The following is a 20,578-nucleotide window of genomic DNA, read 5'->3' as shown; positions in this document are numbered from 1 at the left end:
TGTGGTCAAGCAGGGGTCTAAACTTTGGTCTCTGGCATATAATCTATCTACCTCATCCTATTGAAAGAGTTTGTTCAGAGGTGTTTTTATGTGTGTTTGCTGGTGAGTGAAGATTTGAACCCTGGGGTCTAGCCCAACATTCAAACCATGCCTGGCTCTTAGGGTTTCAGTTATCACCACCATCATCATCATCAATAATAATAATAACAATAACAATAACAACAACAACAACCTGCCTCTCCTTACAGCTTGAAGCAGGGTACAACAAGGTACCATTGTCATAGGCCAGAAATGGCTTTTAGGCCAGTGATTCTATTGTTGTTTTGAACCTCAGTTCCCATAATCTTTAGCTGTTGAGCAAGCTGGTTGGGGCTTCTGGGAGGTGAAGTCCAAAACACCCAGAGGACCAAAGCTTGGGAACTTTACTTACTTAGGCAACCTCTTGTCTGGGTATGATGGCCTTCCAAGTGTAGTGTCTTAGTGGTGGATACATAGGTGACTGTGGAGCCCTGTTCTTGATCCTCATGTTCTTCCACAGTGAGGACATTAATTTCCAGGTGGAAGGTGGTCCCAGTCAGGGTTGGCTTGATGCACCTTCATTTTGGCACATTTCTCCCTTTTGCATTTATTTTTCTTGGAAGATGCAAGTTTTTTTTTAATGTGTGGAGGTTGGTGCACAGCCAATCAACACACAGTCTTCACACAGTGAGGGTCATGGTAAACATGACCACGGTAGCTTCTCAATCTGTTACAGCCTTCTTCCACTTCACAGTGGTTGTACCATGGTTGGAAACCATTGCTAGTCCTCCAACGAGATGGGCTTATGGATGGGTCAAGGCTGTGAATCTAAGAAGGGGGAGGCATGTCCAACTTCGTAGTGTCCAAAGTCTCCTTGTTCTGTTTTTGGTGAATTAACCAAATTAGGACAGATGCTTTGCAAATGCCACCTTTTACTGCTCTTTATAGTCTGCTGTGATTGTTTCCAAGTGTTGGTTTGGAGAGAGGGACACCTATAGACCACTAGTGATTTTCTGACTATTTAACAGGATGCTATGAACGTGCCTTCTTAAGTTACTTCTTCTTACCATCTGGATAAATCAGTTGTTTGCCTGAACCTTTAATTTCTTGGAGAACTCCTGAAAGTCCACCATGTTTCCTTCTCCCAAAACAATGCCTCAAGTTATCAAACTATTCTGGAAATGGAAATGTTTCTCTCCACAGATTTTGGCGTCTCCCTTTTCTCACCATGTCTTTTCTCCTCCTCCAGGTGTTGGCTGCTATCATGACTGATGGCGAGAGGAGAGAACACTTCCAGCCACTGGCCAGCGACGAGGTCCGGGTCCCCATAGCCTCCAGCTCAGCCCCTGGGCAGGTGCCCCAATCCGGGGTGGAGAATGATGAGGACGCCCTCAGTGCTTGCAAATCCTTCCAGGACAGTTTTGCCTCGTCGGTGGAGTCACCCACCCGGGATCCGACCCAAGATGGAGAAAGCCCTTACCCTGCACTGGCATCCACCGTCTTCTTCTGCCTGGATCAGACAACCCGGCCACGGAGCTGGTGCCTCAAACTGGTCTGTAACCCATATCCTTGGCATCTTAGGAAAAGCTTTGGGTTCTTTCTTCCCATCCTACTGAGTTTGGTCAACTTGGGCTTCTGGTTTTGGAAGATGGGTGAGATTAAGGATTGTCTTCTTGTAAAGTCTCCAAAGATGTTCATGATTGAGGTTCTCCTCGGTTTTGTGGATGGTTTGAGTTGTTCTTCTTCTTTGAATCTACCTTTGGATGATATCTAAGTATTGTCTTGCTTACAAAGCCTCCAAAGATGTTCATGGCTGAAGTTCTCCTAAACTGGATTCATTTTTGTTGATGGTTAGAGTTGTTCTTCTCTGAGCCCACCTTTGAATGAGATACAAATTTTGTCTTGTTTATAAAGTCTCCAAAGCTGTTCATGGTTGAAATTTTCCTAAACTAAATTCACTTTGTGAATGGTTTCAGTCATGGTTCTACTTTGAATCCACCTTTGGATGTGATAGAAGGATTGTCTTGCTTATAAAATTTCCAAAGATGTTGGTGGTTGAGGTTCTTCTTAAAGGAATTCATTTTATGGATGGATGGAGTTGTGATCCTTCTTTGGACCCGTCTTTGGATGAGACATAACCATTGTCTTGCTTACAATGTCTCCAAAGACGTTCATGGCTGATGTTCTCTTAAACCACATTCACTTTGTGGGTGGCTTTGGTTTTGTATTTAGTTGGTTGTTATTCATTCAATCATTCACTCCCCACTGCGGGGGGGGGGGGGGGGTTCAAAGCATCATACAATAATGGTTTCATGTTGCAACAGATGCATCATATTGTTTTGAGGGAATCTAGAGAAGACAGTGTTCTTGGCCAGGCAAAGCATGACTCCGTGAATATGCAACCTCATCTAGGCATTGGATTGAGTGTAACTGTGTTGTAGTGACAGAATACTAGCAGTTTCTGTGGGTTTCTGGCCAAGGTGTGTTTCCTTTCACAATGTTGCCATTGGAAAGGGTGACAAAATGCAAACAGTGAGGCATTGTGTTTGCTTCTTTCTAAGTTGTCCTGGGTTTTCTTCCAAGTTAGGCTAAGAAAGACATAAACATGTGTGGGTTGTATCTCCGCATTCCTAAAACACAATGCTTTTTAGATGGAGATCTCTAGGGGAGAAAAGTTGTATAAGTTACTTTTTCAGCTCTAGGTCCCAGAATCCTTTAACCACCTAGACTCACTGGAGGGCTCTGAATTGGATAATCGGAGGCCAACAGTGTCACTTCTTCAAGCTCACGGGACAAGAAAACTTATATGATGTCATATATCATTGGGGGTATCATTGGGGTTTTTTCTGACTAAGTATAGTTCCCCCTGTGTGTTTCCTTTCCCAGGATTGTACATCTTTTACTAGCTGGAAAAAAGTGGATATGAGTAACTTTTCCTCCATATTGTTTGGATTGCAATTTCCATCATCCCTTGTTAGTGGAGATTGTAGTCCATATGTTATGGGAGAAGGAACAGAGAGTTGTGGAAGAAAGTTGAACATGAGTGGCTTGGACGCTATGTGGCCTGGTAGCCCTCTTCATATGTACCCCAAATAGGACTGCATTCAACTGGAGCATAGCAATATGTATATATCCAAAAATAATGTATGTGTCTAAAGACTTGAGCCCCAACCTCCAAAATGCATGCCCAACTAGTAGAAAACCATAGACTCACCGTTTTGATCTACTCTAATGCCTTTTTCATTGTATAAGCCTACATTGCGACTCCACCATTATTACTAAGATCATTCATACTGGTTTCTAAAGTAGAAAAAAAAAGAAATCACTAAGCATTTGGTCTTTTCTGAAGGCCAGATCCTCAATACTTCAGTTGGTCCCATTGAATTGGGATCTTCACTAATCAGGTGGCCAAAAGGGGTATTATTATTATTATTATTATTATTATTATTATTATTATTATTATTAGAAACACAACAAGATTAATACACAGCAAACAAGATTTCTATGCTGCCTGTTGTATTGGATTAGACATCAGACACTTCCCAAGTATGGGTTGTATCTCCGCATTCCTAAAACACAATGTTTTTTAGATGGAGATCTCTAGGGGAGAAACTTTTTCAGCTCTAGGTCCCTGTGTGATGTATCGGTGAATAATGTGTGCAGACCCAAGTAGGGTGGCCTTTTGCAGCTGGGAGATGGTAATTTGGTCAGCGCTGATTGTATTTAAGTGCAGGCCAGGGTCTTTAGGCACTGCATCCAATGTGCCCATCACCACTGAGACCTCCTTGACTGGCTTGTGCCAGAGTCTTTGCAGTTCTGTCTTTAAATCCTCATATCGTGTCAGCTTTTCCAGTTGTTTCTCTTCAATCCGGCTGTCACCTGGGATTACAACATTGACAATCCATACTTGGTTTTTTAACATGATCGTGAGGACAAACTCTGTCTGAATTCAGAAGTCCCAGAGAAGTTTGATGTGTTCATTATCTGTAACTTTTTCAGGCTTGTGATCCCACTAGTTCTTTCTCACAGGCATATAGTATTTGTGGCACAAGTTCTAATGGATCATCTAAGTAATGGTGTTATGCCTCTGCTTGTAGTCTGTCTGCACGATCTTCTTGCAGCAGCTGAATATGTGATCCATTGTTTTGTCTGCTTCCTTGGAGTCTACACTTGAGATCCGTCGTTGACTTTTCAATTCTGGTGTTGATGGCATTGGTTCTAATTGCTTGTTCTTGGGTTGCAAGAATCAGGCCCTCCATCTCCTTTTTCAAAGCTCCATTTGTGAGCCACATCCATGCTCTCAATTTTTCCCAGGAACTGTCCAGGGAGAGTGGCCTTTTGCCAGTTTTCTCTTCTGCTCTGCATTGTATTTTTACGGTATTCCCTCTTTGTCTTTTGCACTTTAAGCAGTTTACTACTATTGACTTCCCTCAATGTTGGTTCTTGACTGCCTTTCCCATCATCTGCCCGGGCATGTTTCTCTTCTTCTACCATTTGTTTCACTTGCAGAAGCCCTCTCTCTGCCTCCTGATTTTCTGGGCAGGTCAAGTCTGTCAACATCACTATGCGGGTGTAATGACTAGTGGATTGTCATCAGTTTTCTTGTTTTTCCATCTATTATTGTTATTATTACTGTATACACCCCACTTTTTCTCCCTGCAAAGATTTTTGATCTGAAAATGGCTCCCCATCTAGAAAGCTTTGCTCCTTTTTCAGCCAATTTGCAATTTAGGCATTGTGTGTTTGTTCTTTCGAAGCCTCCCAAATGAGTATATGACACAGTGGAGTTTGGGATGTATTCCAGGGCTCCTTTTTTTGCAAGCTTACTCACAAGAAACGCTCTCCAAGCCTCATTCATTTTGCAGAGGAGAAGGCAACCTGCACCAGCAAACGCACCACACAAAATGTCCCCTGACTTCGGAAAGCTCCCTTCTGTCCCTGGCTTCAGAGGCCTCCAAAACCAAGAAAATAGGATGAAAACATGCCTTGGATCTAATCAAAAGGAAGCTGAAAGAGACCCCTTGGTTACAGGAAAGCAAGGCTAAACCTTCTACTCTCCAAAGGAGATGGACTTCAACTCCTATCAAGGGATCTTTAGTCCTAAACATCTGGGTAGTGGGAATCCCCACTGCACTTTGGAGCATATTCATGGATTTATTTATCGTGTCATCAGCAACCATACCATTGTATTACATTTCTAACCGAACAAAACAAACAAACCGATTAAAAAAGCACAAGTTTTGCAAACTTGGTAGTTGATTAAATGTCCTTTGACCAGTATCTGGCCACTTGGATTGCCTCTGGTGTTGCCGCAAGAAGGCCCTCCATTGTGCATGTAGCAGGGCTCAGGTTGCATTGAAGCAGGTGGTCTGTGGTTTGCTCTTCTCTGCACTCGCATGTCGTGGATTCAACTTTGTAGCCCCGTTTCTTGAGGTTGGCTCTGCATCTCGTGGTGCCAGAGCGCAGTCTGTTCAGTGCCTTCCAAGTCGTCCAGTCTTCTGTGTGCCCAGGGGGGAGTCTCTCATCTGGTATCACCCACGAATTGAGGTGCTGGGTTTGAGCCTGCCACTTTTGGACTCTCGCTTGCTGAGGTGTTCTAGCGAGTGTCTCTGTAGATCTAAAAAAAACTAATTTGTGATTTAAGTCGTTGACATGCTGGCTGATACCCAAACAAGGGATGAGCTGGAGATGTCGCTGCCTTGCTCCTTTCACTATTGGCTGCTACTTCATGGAAATTGATGGAGAATCCAAAAGAATGGCTTCTGAGTGAAGAAAGGTTCTCCATCTTTCCTGTAAAATCCATTGCATGGTTTGAAAGTCAGAAACTTTCAAAATCGAATTCTACAATCTGTTGTGGGATAGATTGGTACACTAGAATTTACTTTGTATAGATTCCAGTTGCCTTTTTTTAAAAGGAAGTTTGGACTGCTTTTGCTTTTAAGAGGTTCTGGATTGAAACAATCCAATTTGTGATGGCACTTTTGGGGACTTTTGGGCATGAAAAGTTACACGAAACATGACCATTGGAGGTGTTTAGGGATGGGTTGCTGTGAGTCTTTTGGGCTGCCAGGACTTGAATTGTGCTTCTTTTTTTGACTTGGGTGATGGTTGGAGTTGTTATGTAAGTCTCTATCCATGTGTGTAGGTATTCTGTAAACTATGTGGCCCAATTGTTGATCTGATTTGCGGATGACTAGGACATCTAGAAAAGGCAGTTTTTATTCATTTTCTTTTTCCATGATGAATTGGATGTTTGGGTCGATGCTGTTGAGATGGTCCAGGAACTTGTTTAGTTCTTCTCCATGGCTCCAAATGCTGAAGGTGTCATTCCAAATGAGAATATGAGGACTCCATGTGGTCTTTGGGCCACGTTTTCTTCATAGGATGAGTTTCCCTGATGTTGCACAAGGAGGTATTGAATTCCTCTCTTCGCAAGGGTTTGGGCAATAGTGCTGGGTGGCACATGGGCAAAGCTTGGCCTCTTCTGACCCAAAAATCCCCAAACTGGTCATTTGGATGAACCAAGAAAGCGTGCTTACAGCAACGGCAGAGCAGAGTCATTCTTCTTTCTGATTTATAGACCTCGGCATAAGTTCTTTGTTGAATCTTTATGCTTTGGATCTTGGTCGAAGTTCCCACTGGCTATCCATGTCCTTCGTGTCCATCTTCGATGCCTCCCTGACAGGGTTTGTCTGTAATGAAAGCTTTTGAAGCACTGATGGATAGCGAGAGTGCGTTCACCGTTTATGTAAGAAGGCTTACACAGACGATGCAGGTTGCCTTGTGGTTGGAAAATAATATATGGAGAGAGAGAGAAAGGTTTGCAGAAAGGATTAGCCTCTTGTCGAAAGCATACACAGCTATGCTCTGATGCTTTCCATTCAGAGACATTGGTTTGCAGAGGCCTTGGCACAAAGAGTAGAACATATTTCAATGACTTTCTCAATTGGGGCGAGAAAATGTCCTTCAAGTCATCACAATGCATTTGCCCAAGACTTTTGGAAAGTGTCAAGTTAGAGAGTGCCGTTTTCTTCAAATTTGTGAAGCTCTCTCATTCACTTGGTTATTGAGGACTGGCTTTGAATTCACCCAGTGTATGGGAAGCCATCATAGGGTTTTCTGGGGTTGAGAAGAATGAGTTTTCACAGCCAAGCAAAGCATCAAACCTTGGTCTCCTAGTCCAACACTCACACCACGATGCTTTGCTGGCTCACCCCAGAATAGCTTTAGAACTGGAATGAAACCAGTTACTGACGAATGTTTTCACCTGGTTCTGAAAACTAGAGAGATACTGAAGTATCTCCAGTGCATGAGCCCAAAGCATCCATTTTGTGGTTCACTCTGTCATTTAAAGGACATATCCAAAGGTACTCAATGTCCAAAGTTGTTTGTTTGTTTACTTCATTTATACCCTACCTTTCTCACCCTGCAGGGGACTCAAGGCAGCTTACAAACGCTGGCAAAAATTCAATGATGCATCATAGACATAACTAGAAAATCAATATAACAATAAACATACCCTATCAAAGTATAAAATCATCCAACAATTGAGCAAATGAAACACATAATACATTAAAACAGATTAAAACACACGACATATTAAAATCTAAAGTGCTGAGTCTTGATTTTATACTTATTAGTTAGTCCGTAGTCATTATCCAAACTGTTGAGGTCAAATGCCATATTAGCCTATTCTCTGAATGCCTGCATACAGAGCCAGGTCTTTAGGTTTTTTCCCCCTGAAGACCAGGAGGGATGGGGTCTGCATGATGTCACAAGAGAGGGAGTTCCACAACCAAGAGACCACCACTGAAAAGGCACTGTCTCTTGTCCCCACCAGTTGCTCTTGCAAAGGAGGTGGGACCGAGAGCAGGGCCTCCCCAGCTGATCTTAAAGCTGTAATTGGCTCATAAAGGGAGATACATTCAGACAAGTAAGTTGGACCAGAATCGTTCACCAAAACCAACACTTTGAAATGAGCCTGGTAGCAACTGGCAGCCAGTGCAGCTGACGTAACGGGGGGGGGGGGGGTGTATACTCCCTGGATGCCATTCCAGTGAGAAATCTGGTTGCCACCCATTGGACTATTTGAAGCTTCTGGGCAGTCTTCAAAGGAAGCCCCACGCAGAGCACACTGCAGTAGTCTATTCGAGATGTAACAAGAGCATGGACCACCATGGCCACGTCTGGCTTCCTAAGGTATGAGGGCAACTTGCACACAAGTTTTGTGCAAAACCTGGGGTTCCAGGCTCAGCGATGAATCCAGAGTCACTCCCAAGTTGCAAACTTTCATCTTCCGGGGGAATGTAATCCCGTCCAGCACAGGCTGTAACCTTACGACTGACCAGGAGTACCTCCGTCTTGTCTGGATTCAATTTCAATTTGTTTGCCCTCATCCAGACTGCCACAGCTGCCAAGCACTAGTTCAGGACCTGAACAGCCTCCTTAGCAGTAGGTGGAAAGGAGTAATAGAGTTGAACATCATCTATGTACAGATGGCATCAAACTCCCAAACATTGGTCCTCTAGATTAGGGCTTCATTTTTCACCATCCTTGAAGTCCAAAATATTTGAAGGACCAAAGCTGAAGGAGCCATGGTTTCAATGTTTGGACTCAAACCCAGAGTAGAATAATTGCTGTCTGCAATGTTGGCACTTCATCTGGTAGCAGAAGGTCGTTCTTGACCAGCAGTATTTGGACATCTTGAAAGTAAAACATTGGACAGTCTTGACTTGCAAGTCTTGGACAAGGTATTGTCGACGGTTTTCATGGCCGGAATCATTGGGTTGTTGTAGGTTTTTTCGGGCTGTATGGCCATGGTCTAGAGGCATTCTCTCCTGACGTTTCACCTCCATCTATGGCAAGCATCCTCAGAGGTAGTGAGGTCTGTTGGAACTAGGAAAAAGGGTTTATATATCTGTGGAATGACCAGGGTGAGACAAAGGACACCTAGCTCCAGTAGACAAGAGTCCTTTGTCTCACCCTGGTCATTCCACATATATATAAACCCTTTTTCCTAGTTCCAACAGACCTCACTACCTCTGAGGATGATTGCCATAGATGCAGCGAAACCTAGCTCCAGTAGACACCTAGCTCCAATAGACAAGAGTTCTTTGTCTCACCCTGGTCATTCCACAGATATATAAACCCTTTTTCCTAGTTCCAACAGACCTCACTACCTCTGAGGATGCTTGCCATAGATGCAGCGAAACGTCAGGAGAGAATGCCTCTAGACCATGGCCATACAGCCCGAAAAAACCGACAGCAACCCAGTTCTTGGACATCTTGAAAGTAGATCTTTGTGGCTATTTTCTCCCAAAAGAAGCAGATCTTGGTACAGTTGCATTGTTTCCATCAAGGAAGCCTCAGGTGAGCTTGAGTTTGCAAGATCTGAGCAGAGCTGTAGTTGACCAGAGTTCTTGGAGATCCAAATGGTCCCCAATTTGAAGGCAACGAAGAATGCTTTTCCAATATTTTGGGTTTTCCTCTGGAATGCATAGCTTAAGTGACTGTTAGAGTAACAAAGGATGCTCGGTGTTTGCAACTGTGGGTAGCTCTTCCCTGGTGGAAATTTTACAAAGCCAAGGAAGGCCTCCGGATTGAAGCAATAGCGGAGCGGAACGTGCGGCATCTGCCTGATCCCTGCCAGGGCCTTGCAGCGTTATGTCCTGCCAGCAGAATGAGGTGCATTATTTATTGAAATGATGAGTATCGATCTGTCCTTAGTTAAGCCATAGAACTGTTAGATGTATGTAAAATCAGCTCTTCCGGGCCTCCCTTGGCAACGGGGAGGGGATGCGGGGCGACTGATACAGGAAGCCGCCTGTAATATCCTTTGCGAGGAGGAATCAGACAAAGAGAGGACGCATGCCAGTTTTATGGTCTCGGTGGTTCTGTTGGCTTTGCAAATTGCTTCTGCTTGCATATCCATTTTTTTTAAAGTTTAATAGCATTTGGGAGGGGAAAGATCTGATGCAGTTGCAACAAAAAGGAGCCAAGGATGGTGGAAGGGCCAAGCTGGCCATTAAAGCCGCTGTGCCTTTTAGTCTGACTTTTCAGGTGTGTGTCCCAAAAAGTATTTGGAAAAGGGCATCGGGTTTGGCCCGTGTGCTATCGTGGCTTGAGTGTGGAACTAGAACTGTAAGAGACCTAGGTTCAAATCCCTGTTCAGCCTTGGAAACACACTGGTAAGTCACATTCTCTCAGCCTCAAACGTCACCCAGATCTCCTTTGACAGGATCATTTGGCTTCTTTTCCCACCGGACACCACCTATGCACTAACTGTGGCCACAACAGATGCCAAGTCTGAACTCATGGCTTTCCAATAGGTTGCATTCTCAGGAGCTCAGGTGCATAATACACAAATATAAGAGAAATGCATCCGGAAACCATTGGCATGGCAATTGATATGCACAAACCGACATCTCTCACTCACATCCTGATTACTCTGACTCTCCTCTATCGCTGGCTCCAGCTCTTGACTCTAACTCTCCCCATCTCTAAAGCACCATCTACACGGCCATATAAAATCCAGATTATCTTGTATTGTTGAAGGCTTTCATGGCCAGAATCACTGAGTTGTTGTGAGTTTTCCAGGCTGTATGGCGATGTTCCAGAAGCATTCTCTCCTGACGTTTCGCCTGCATCTATGGCAGGTGTCCTCAAAGGTTGGAGCCCCCGGTGGTGCAATAGTTGTGCAATAGGTTAAACCCTTGTGCCAGCAGGACTGCTGACTTGAAGGTTGGGTTGCTGACCTGAAGGTTGCTGGTTTGAATCCGGGAAGATGCAGATGAGCTCCCTTTGTCAGCTCCAGCTCCCCATGCGAGGATATGAGATAAGCCTCCCACAAGGATGGTAAAAACATCAAACATCCAGGCATCCCCTGGGCAACATCCTTGCAGAAGGCCAATTATCTCACACCAGTTTCTCAAGTCGGTCCCAACATGGAAAACAAATCCTCAAAGGTTGTGTGGTGTGTTGGAAATTAGGCAAGTGAGGTTTATATATCTGTGGAATAATGTCCAGCATGAGAGAAATAACTCTTGTCTGCTTGAAGCAAGTGTGAATGTTACAATTTTCCACCTTAATTAGCATTTAATGGCCTTGCAATTTCAAGATCTGTCTGCTTCCTGCCTGGGGGAATCCTTGTTTGGGAGGTGATTAGCTGGCCCTGATTATTTCTTGTCTGGAATTCCCCTGTTTTTGAGTGTTGTTCTTTATTTAATGTTTTGATTTTAGGGTTATTTTAAATACTGGTAGCCAGATTTTGTTCATGTTCATGCAGGAAGTAGTCAGACCTTGAAACTGCAAGGTCATTACATTCAAATCAAGGTGGGCAATTGAAACATTCACACCTGCCTCAAACAGACAAGAGTTCTTTCTCCCACCCTTGACATTATTCCACGGATATATAAACCTCACTTTCCTAGTTTTCAACATACCTCACAACCTCTGAGGATGCCTGCCATAGATGTAGGTGAAACGTTAGGAGAGAATGCTTCTGAAACATGGCCATACGGGCCGGAAAAGGCACAGTAATTCAGATTATTTTTATTTGAACTTGATTATATGGCAGTGTAGATGTGTATGGATTATCTGCTTTGATAATCTGGATTATTTGCCAGTATAGAAGGGGCCAGACTTTAACTTTTCTCTATCTCTGACTAACTCTCCTCTATCTCTGAATCTAATTCTCCTCTGTCTTTGACTCTGACTTTCCTCTATTTCTGATGCTCTTCCCTCTCTGACTCTAACCTTCCTTTAACTCCATCTCCAAATGCAAGAATATTTCCTACTTTCATCCAGGCCATCACATTATGCTTTCGCTATTCCGACTGGGAGATCTTTGGGTTTTGTCATCCAGAAGAAAGGGACTCCTCTCCAACTTTTGCTCCAGTTCTTCCTCTTTCCCCCAGGCTCCCGAATGTGAGGGAGATGCCTCAACCTCAGCTGGAGATACAATCCTGCTTTGGGGGGAAATTGGCCTGGGTTTCGGCTCCCAGCAGCTGTTCCCACAGCTCCTTCCTCCTTTCTCCTCCTCCTCCTGGTGCTCCTCTCCCCATCCTCTTCCTTGCCAGGCTGGTTTCCATCCCCGAGTAGCGACTGATGGAGGAGCCAAGAGGGCATGGCGTGTGGCTTGGCCTGGAATTTCAGGCGCCACATGCCGCAGATAGCGGAGAGATGCCTTCACGCTTGTGTCGGGCGAGCAGCTTCCAAGCTGGATGCACAGCAAAGCCCCTCTTCCCTTCGAAGGAAACAACATTTGGGAGGAGAGAGGACGTCTACAACACGGGACAAGCAACTCCCTTTTGAAATATCTGCAAAACCTCACTACCTCTGCACTATATCTGCAGACCTCACTACCTCTGAGGATGCTGGCCATAGATGCAGGCGAAATGTCAGGAGAGAATGCCTCTAGAACATGGCCATATAGCCCGAAAAACCTACAACAACCCATCTGCAAAACCTTCTTTCCATACACTTGCTGGGGTGCATCTCCACCGTGGAATGAATGCAGTTTGATACCACTTTAACTGCCATGGCTCATTATGATGGGCTCACGGATGTTACCGTTTTACAAGGGCTGCATCTCCCCTGTATAATGACACTTCTGTAAAAACCCCATAGCTTAGTCCTATGGTATCCTGGGAATTGTAGTTTGACTCTTCTCGTGCCAAAATGTGCTAGTGCTTTGCCAAACGTAGCACTGAGCCATGGCAGTTAAACTGATATCAAACTACACCCGTGCTACAGTGGAGATGCACCCTATGACTCCAAAGGCCAGGGATCAAATCCCCACTCATCCATAGCTACTCCAAGTCACATACTCTCAGCCTCAGAGGAAGGCCGCATTAACTTCTCCCTGTTTTATTATTGTTGTTGTTACTGTTGTTACTATAAATTCTATTAATATATGGTTTATGGCATATGGTGCCCCCATTGGCACAGGGGGTTAAACTGCCGAGCTTCTGAACTTGCTGATTGAAAGGTTGGTGGTCGAATCTGGGGAGTGGGTTGAGCGCCTGCTGTTAGCCCCAGCTTCTGCCAACCTACCAGTTCGAAAACATGCAAATGTGAGTAAATCAATAGGTACTGCTTTGGTGGGAAGGCATTCTATGTAGTCATGCTGGCTGCATGACCTTGGAGATGTCTATGGACAACGCCGGCTCTTCGGCTTAGAAATAGAGATGAGCCCCACCTCGCAGAGTCAGACACAACTAGACTTAATGTCAAGGGGAAACCTTTACATTGATTGTTGTTTTGGGTTGGGTGGAAATTGGTTTGGGATTGATTCTGTGCAAGATGTGCTCTGTTTTGCTCAGATGCTGCCATTTCCGAAGCCTATTTGCAACCCAGGACTTTCTGTGCACAAAATTCACACAGGACGGTTTTGCACAGAAAAGAGCATTCTCTTCCCAGATCCCTGTAAAGAAAGGCGAATATATTTTTTTCAGGGCAGAATGCGGCATTCTCCCTGCAGACAATAGTTTCTTTCTCTCCTCTCTTCCTTTCCTTTGTGCAGAGGAAGACCCTGGCTGTGAAGAGGCTTTGGAAACGGCTGGGTTTGTAAATGAAAGAAATCTGCAAAGATTCTGGGACGGCTTCTCTCAATAATGAAGTTGGCCAAGAATGATATTTGCCTGGATAGATCGGGGGCCTTGCATGGATTTCCAAGCTGCTGTTGGCTTAAAGGGCAAGCAGCTTTGGAAAGAATGCCACCAAAGCATTTCTAGGGCACTTTTTTTACAAGTGGCCAGACAGAAAGATGGATGGCTAGACAGGCAAAAAGGGGGTTTGGGAAAGGGTGGGTTGAAACAAGAGCCGGGGGATTCGAGGAACACCTGTCTTTGGGGATATTGGGTCCGACGGCTTCACGGGGAAAGACATGGTGGAGCAACAAAAGTTCCAAAGCTTTGAAGGATGTGGCCCTGATTAGCAAAGTCAGAGGTCTCAAATGGATGCCATGGGCTTTAGCAGTTCTTTGGGAAGAAGGAAAACAGAAGGAGAGGGGAAGGAGAAGAGAAGAAAAGATGTAGGAGAGGAGAGAAGGAAGAGAAAGAAGAATATGAAGAAGAAGAGGGCAGAGGAGATAGGGAAGAAAGTAATTTGATGGTGCTTTTCCTACATAGCAGAGAGTTGGACTAGATGTGTGTGGTCTCCTCTAACTGTAACGCTGTGGTTGCCAACCTTTTTTTGACCAGGCACTATTTTGACCAGAGATCATTCTCCAACATTCGTACCAAAAGGGTTACCAATCTGTTTTTGGTCAACTTTAGATCAATTTGGTTATTTGGGGTGCTGATTCAGAAAATTGCATTGGATAGACCACATCAGCTCTAGTTTCTGATACAGAAAATAAGCCATCTAGTAGTCGCCATCTGCTCGCCCACAGAAAACCATATTTCATAATCTAGAACTGTTGTGGTCTATCCAATGCAATTTTTTGAATCACCACCCCAAATAACCCCAGGAACAGGCCTAAAAGCAAAGACACAAACGTGTTTTTTTGGTCAGACTGTTATTACCCATAGATTTTGTTAACACTCAGCACTATAAGAGGGTTTCATGAGACCAGTTGCTCTCGTTGCAATAGTGTAGTAACAATGAGGCCGCGGACCATATTTTAGTCCTTGGGGACCACTGATGGTCCAGGGACTACAGATTGAGAACCACTGTTCTAAGGAAAGGAAAAGGGAGAAGAAGAGGAAATGAAGGAAGAAGGTGGAAGTGGAGAAGGATGAGGAAGACAAGAGAAGGGGTAAAGGAGAAGGAAGAAGACCAAGGCTGGTGGGAGATGGGGGAAAGTGGGGGAAGAAAGAAGGTGAAAAAGAGAGAAGAGGAAGAAAGTGGAAGAGAAAGGTGAATAATGGAGGAGGAAGGGGGAAAAGGTGGAGGAAGAAAATGAAGGAGAAAAGGAGGAAGCAGAGGGAGGTGGAGAAGGAGGAGAAAGAGGAGGAAAGAGGGGAGGATGGAGGAAGGAAAAGGAGGAGGAAAAGAAAAGATAGATGAGGTAGAGGAGGAAGATAGAGTAGGGGAAAACATGGAGGAGGAAGAGGATGGAAGCCAGTAGTTCTCAACCTGTGGGTCCCCAGATGTCTGGCCTTCAACTTCCAGAAATCCTAACAGCTGGTAAACTAGCTGGGACTTCTGGGAGTTTTAGGCCAAAACACCTGGGGACCCACAGGTTGAGAACCACTGGTGCAGGTGGAGAAAGAGGAAAGATGGTAGAAGAAAAAGAAAGAAGATGGAGGAAAAGGCAAAAGATGAAGCAGTAGGGGGAAAGATGGAGGTCTGTCAAGATACCATTGATGATAACATGGAAAAATGTTGCGGACCATATTTAGGCTTTCTTTTCTTTCTTTCAGAAAATAAATTTCCAACTTAGGTAGCAATTAGCAAACACTGATCTATTTGTCAGGAAGGAAATGTGTGCGCCTGTGTTCCCTCCTGACTTCTGGCTGGCATATATGGTGGACTTTAAATATTTATGAGCCAGGAAGAAAGAGATGCATCGATACCTCCAGATATCAATTAGGTTTTTTCTATGTGTTTTCAAAGGGGTCTTTTAATACTGCAAGGGGACAGTTGGCCTATGGGAGTTGTAAAATGTTCCGATTTCAGCACTGAGTCTAAATTGTGGGGATCCATGCTCTTGGATTGCAACTCCCAGCATCCTCTTATCCAGCACAGAATCTGGTGAGGAATGGTGGGAACTGGGGTCCAGCAAGTGCCAGCGCAAAGAGTCTCGCACATTACATGGCTTCCAATAAGTCTACTCAAAAGTAAAGCTCCGAGGGGATTTGTTGCCTGGAATGCCAGCAGGCCTCCGAACTCGAGTGTAAACACACTTCAGAGAATGGGGCGGTACGTTTTAATTTGCGAGTTAAGGATCACTTTGTGCAGAAATGACATTTGCCGTACGCTGAAAATGTTCCGTCTTGAAATGAATTGCAAATGAGCAACCAACAGCTGCTGGCATCTCTCAAGCCGGCGAAAGGCTTCGTGTTCAGCAAGAGAAGTTGGGGAGACAAATTTCCATGACTTTGTGTGTGCATCCCTTTGTTATTCCAATGCAATTTCAACTGAATGGTGTCAGGCTTCCACGAAACGCCAATGCAGTATTGCAGAAGTACTCCTATCCAACAGCAGCATGGTTCAATGGCTGGAGCACTGGGAAAGAATCGGAACAATCTGGATTTGCATTCTTGTTCCATCCTTTGCCATTGACCCCCAACATCGAGAGCCTAGCCTTCCTCATAGGATGGCTGTGAAGGTAACATTGGGGAAACCAGCAAGAAAGAAATGGAATGGGTCCTCCATAAGGGTTAGGCATGCAAAACTGCACCAAAATGAATAAAAAAGATTATTTTACTGGAGAGGACACATCTCAAGAAATCGCTAGATCCTTTAATGCAACCTTATGATCAATTTCTGCCATATGATGACCATCAGGAAGGAGATGCTTCAAATGCCATGGGAAGCATTCTCACAGAATCTTCCATTGCAACTGTGTGGTCAACTTCGACAAGAAGATGACCATAGGGAGGGAGGATCTAGGTCCTCCAACACAACTGTATGATCAGCCTCAAACTGAAGTTGGCCATAGAGTCAGTCTGGAAGACCCACTCGCCCATGGAGACCTATTGGTTAACCTTCAGTGAGTCACACACTCTCAACCTCAGAAAACACCATGATAGGTTTGTTTGACGGTCTCCAAACACTGGGTAGGTTTGGGTTTCCCTCTCCACAAGTTGGATAGTATGCTTTATGGTAACCATTCACCGGATTGGTTTGCTTTGTGGTCACTATGTATTGGATGAATTTGCTTTAGGGCCACCATAATCTATTTACAGTCATCATAGGTTGGATAACTTTACTTTGCAGTAACCATAAATTGGATAGGTCTGAGGATGCTTGCCATAGATGCAGGCGAAACGTCAGGAGAAATGCCTCTAGAACATGGCCCTATAGCCCGAAAAAACCCACAAGAACCTGGATAGGTTTGCTTTCTAGTCACCAGACTTGGATAGGTTTGCTTTAAGGCCACTGTACATTGGAAAGGTTTGCTTTATGGTCACCATATCTTGGATGGGTTTGCTTTATGATCACCGTATGTTGGATAGATTTGCTTGACAGCCATCATAAATTGGATAGGTTTGCTTGAAAGCCATCTTAATTTGGATATGTTTGCTTTACATCCATTATACGTTGGATAGGTTTGCTTAATGGCCACCACACATTGGATAGGTTTGTTTTATGGTCACCGTAAGTTGAATAGGTTTGGTTTACAGTCACCTTACCCTATAATAAGGTAAAGGTAACGCTAAAGCTTTCCCCCTGACATTAAGTCCAGTCATGTCTGACTCTGAGGGTTAGTGCTCATCTCCATTTCTAAGCTGAAGAGCCAGCATTGTCCGTAGACACCTCCAAGGTCATGTGGCCAGCATGATTGCATGGAGCGCCGTTACCTTCCTGCCGGATTACATTACATTGAATAGATTTCCTTTATGGTCGTCATAACTTAAATAGTTTTATTGTACGGTCGCTATACATTGGATAGGTATGCTTTATGGTCACCATAATTTTACAGCACACGACAATAATAGGACACTAGCCACTCATAAATCTCGCATTTTGACTGGAAATCTCAGACCTGGGGATGACCCAGGGTCGGTGAACACATTGTGCATAGATTTGGTCAATCCAAGGGGAAAGATTTGTTTGAGGATTTGTCATCTTGAAATGTTTATGGATCTCTCATCATCCACCATAGAAAGTGGGGGCCCTGGCTTGGTTTCTCCCCTAAATCAGATATCCCTGGACCTTTTTCTATGAGTTGAGAAAGGTTGGAAGAGAGGGAGGGAGAGTGATACGGGGCACCCGTCTTGCATTTATAGCTTGCTAAAAAAAGCCCTTGCACACTCTCCGAATGGGGAGATGTGGGACAGATGTCGGTCTGATCAGTTTACCATGGATGGGGATTAAGGGTCAGGTATTCGGAGTATGTATGCATTTGAGGAGGGGGAAAATGTGTCCCTTCCACTCTCCTTGGCTGCTCGTGTCTGGGAATCCCAACACGAAGTGCATCTACTCTGTAGAATTAATGCAGTTTGACTCCACTTTGACTGCCATAACTCAAGGCTATGGAATCCTGGGAGTTGTTGCAGCACTTTGGGCTCAAGATCGTGTCATGCTACAATTCACACAAGCTTTTCATCCAACCTTAACGAGAGATGGATGAGGCTTTCCTCCTTTTGGTTTCAGCTTTTAATTTCCGGGCTGATGTCTGGTCTGAGATTGGTATTGATGCCACGATGACGTTTCTCTCATTGCGTGGCCAAAGGGATGCTTCTCTTCGGGAGGGAAGACTATAACCACAAAGCAAGCTACGCCAGGTGCAAAGTCAACAGACAGAGGTGTTATATAAACCCAAAAAGGGGATGCATCAAAATGAGCCACAGAGGGGGCATCTACACTGCAAACGTAACGCAGTTTCAGCCCACTTTATAACTGCCATACCTCAATGCTGGTGGAAACCTGGGAGTTGGAGTGTCTACAACAGTGTTTCTCAATCTTCCTAATGCCGCGACCCCTTAATACAGCGCCTCATGTTGTGGTGACCCCCAACCATAAAATAATGATCGTTGCTACTTCCTAACGGTAATTGTGTTACTGTTATGAATCATAATGAAGATATCTGAAATGCAAGATGCGTTTTCATTCACTAGCCAAAATTTGGCACAAATACCCAATACCAGAGCTCCATGCAGTCATGTCGGCCTTGGAGGTGTCTATGGACAACACCAGCTCTTCGGCCTAGAAATTGAGCACCAACCCCCAGTCTTGGACATGGCTGGACTTAATGTCCAGGGAAAACTTTTACCTTACCTTACCTTACCCAATATGCCAAATTTCAATACTGGTGGGGTTGAAGGGAGAATTGGTTTTGTCATTTGGGACTTGTAGTTGCTGGGATTTATAGTTCACCTACAATCAAAGAGCATTCTGAACCCCACCAATGATGGAATTGAACAAAACTTGGCACACAGAACTCCCATGACCAAGAGAAAATACTGGAAGTGTGTGGTAGGCATTGACCTTGAGTTTTGGAGTTGTAGTTCATCTGCATCCAGAGAGCACTGTGGACTCAAACAATGATAGATCTGGATCGAACTTGGCACGAATACTCAATATGCCCAAATGTGAACACTGGTGGAATTTGGGGAAAATAGATCTTGACATTTGGGAGTTGTACTAGTTGCTGGGATTTATAGTTCACCTATAATCAAAGAGTGCTCTGAATCACACCACCAATAGAAATGGGCCAAACGTCCCACACAGAACCCCCATATCCAACAGAAAATACTGGAGGGATTTTGGATGAACTGACAGTGATTTAGGGGAGATGTAGTTCCCCTACATCTAGAGAGCACTGTGAACCCAAACGACTATGCCGAAGGGATTCTTAAGACCATTAATGTTTTTTCTAATGGTCTTTGGCAACCCCTCTGACACCCCCTTGCGACCCCCTCAGGGGTCCCGACCCCCAGGTTGAGAAACACTGGTCTACAAGGTCTTTGGGCTTCTGTGCCAAAGAGTGCTGAGTGCCTCACCAAAGTGCAACTCCCAGCACTCCAAATTATGGCAGTTACAGTGGACTGAAACTGTGTTATGTGTCCAGTGTGGATGCACCCCAAGTGCCCGATGGAGCTCTCCTTTGAAACAATCCCTGGGATCTGCTCTCTGAGTCTTTTCAAAGAAGGAAAAGGTTTGTTTCAACCAGAGCAGGTTCTCCTACACGGGGATTATTTATAGAGGCCTGTGGGTGGGATTTGTTGTGTGTTTGCTGGAACGCGCTGGAACTTTCTGCCACAGTAGGTTGCAAAATTTTGGGGGGCGATTTGCAGATGGGTTTTTCCCTTCTGTGCTCGCTGCTGTCGTCTTATTTTTTAAATTGCTGTCTCCGCCACCAAGTCCCCGCTAACCCTTTCCCTTCCCATTTCCTCCTCTGCTTTTAAAGCATCCCTCTTCTTCCCTCCGGCATTCTCCCTTTCTTCTATGGCTGCAAACGGAGCCCTGGACGAATCAAGGATCCTAGTTTCGGGTGCATCAGCACTATAGGATGAATGCTGTTTGATGCCACTTTAATGCTAAGGGGACCTGAGAGTTGTAATGTGGTGCAGCGGGGGAGTCAGACCCCAACCCCAAACTACAAATCCCAGAACTCCATAGGACTGATTCCAGCCTGTATCTGTGTGCTTTATAAGGTGTGTCTAGACGCAGTTCAAACCTCACTTTGATGGCCACGTCTCGGTGCTTGGAGTCCTGGGAGTTGTAGTTTGCTGAGACAACAGCACTATTGGGCAGAGGGGCTAGAGCCCTTGCAACACTAGCAACTTCTTTGTTCCTTATCTACGAAATATACATTTTATGTATGTGTAAACTAGTATCTATGCCTGGTATTGTCTGGATCTTGTAATGCGATGTGTTTGACCACACCCTTGGGATAATAGTCTCCATGGCAACCCTCTTGTGGCTTCTCACAGTTGCCGATGGCTCT

General features: G+C 44.7%; 1 protein-coding gene across 5 annotated transcripts in view; it reads left to right on the top strand.

The window, feature by feature from the left end:
- Nucleotides 1-20,578, top strand: part of LOC132782099 (voltage-dependent T-type calcium channel subunit alpha-1H) — a 229,014-nt gene that overhangs the window by 7,891 nt on the left and 200,545 nt on the right. For all 5 annotated transcript variants that reach the window (XM_067473303.1, XM_067473305.1, XM_067473304.1 and 2 more), the window contains exon 2: nucleotides 1,268-1,581. In XM_067473303.1, the coding sequence (XP_067329404.1) occupies nucleotides 1,283-1,581 (299 nt within the window). In that variant the 5' untranslated portion in view covers nucleotides 1,268-1,282. The remainder of the gene's footprint in view (nucleotides 1-1,267; nucleotides 1,582-20,578) is intronic.

This window comes from Anolis sagrei, chromosome X (genome assembly GCF_037176765.1).
Source record: "Anolis sagrei isolate rAnoSag1 chromosome X, rAnoSag1.mat, whole genome shotgun sequence".
In the NCBI taxonomy this organism is placed as follows: Eukaryota; Metazoa; Chordata; class Lepidosauria; order Squamata; family Dactyloidae; genus Anolis; species Anolis sagrei.
The sequence above is the reverse complement of the archived record's forward strand: the minus strand, read 5'-3'. Positions and strand labels throughout refer to the sequence as shown.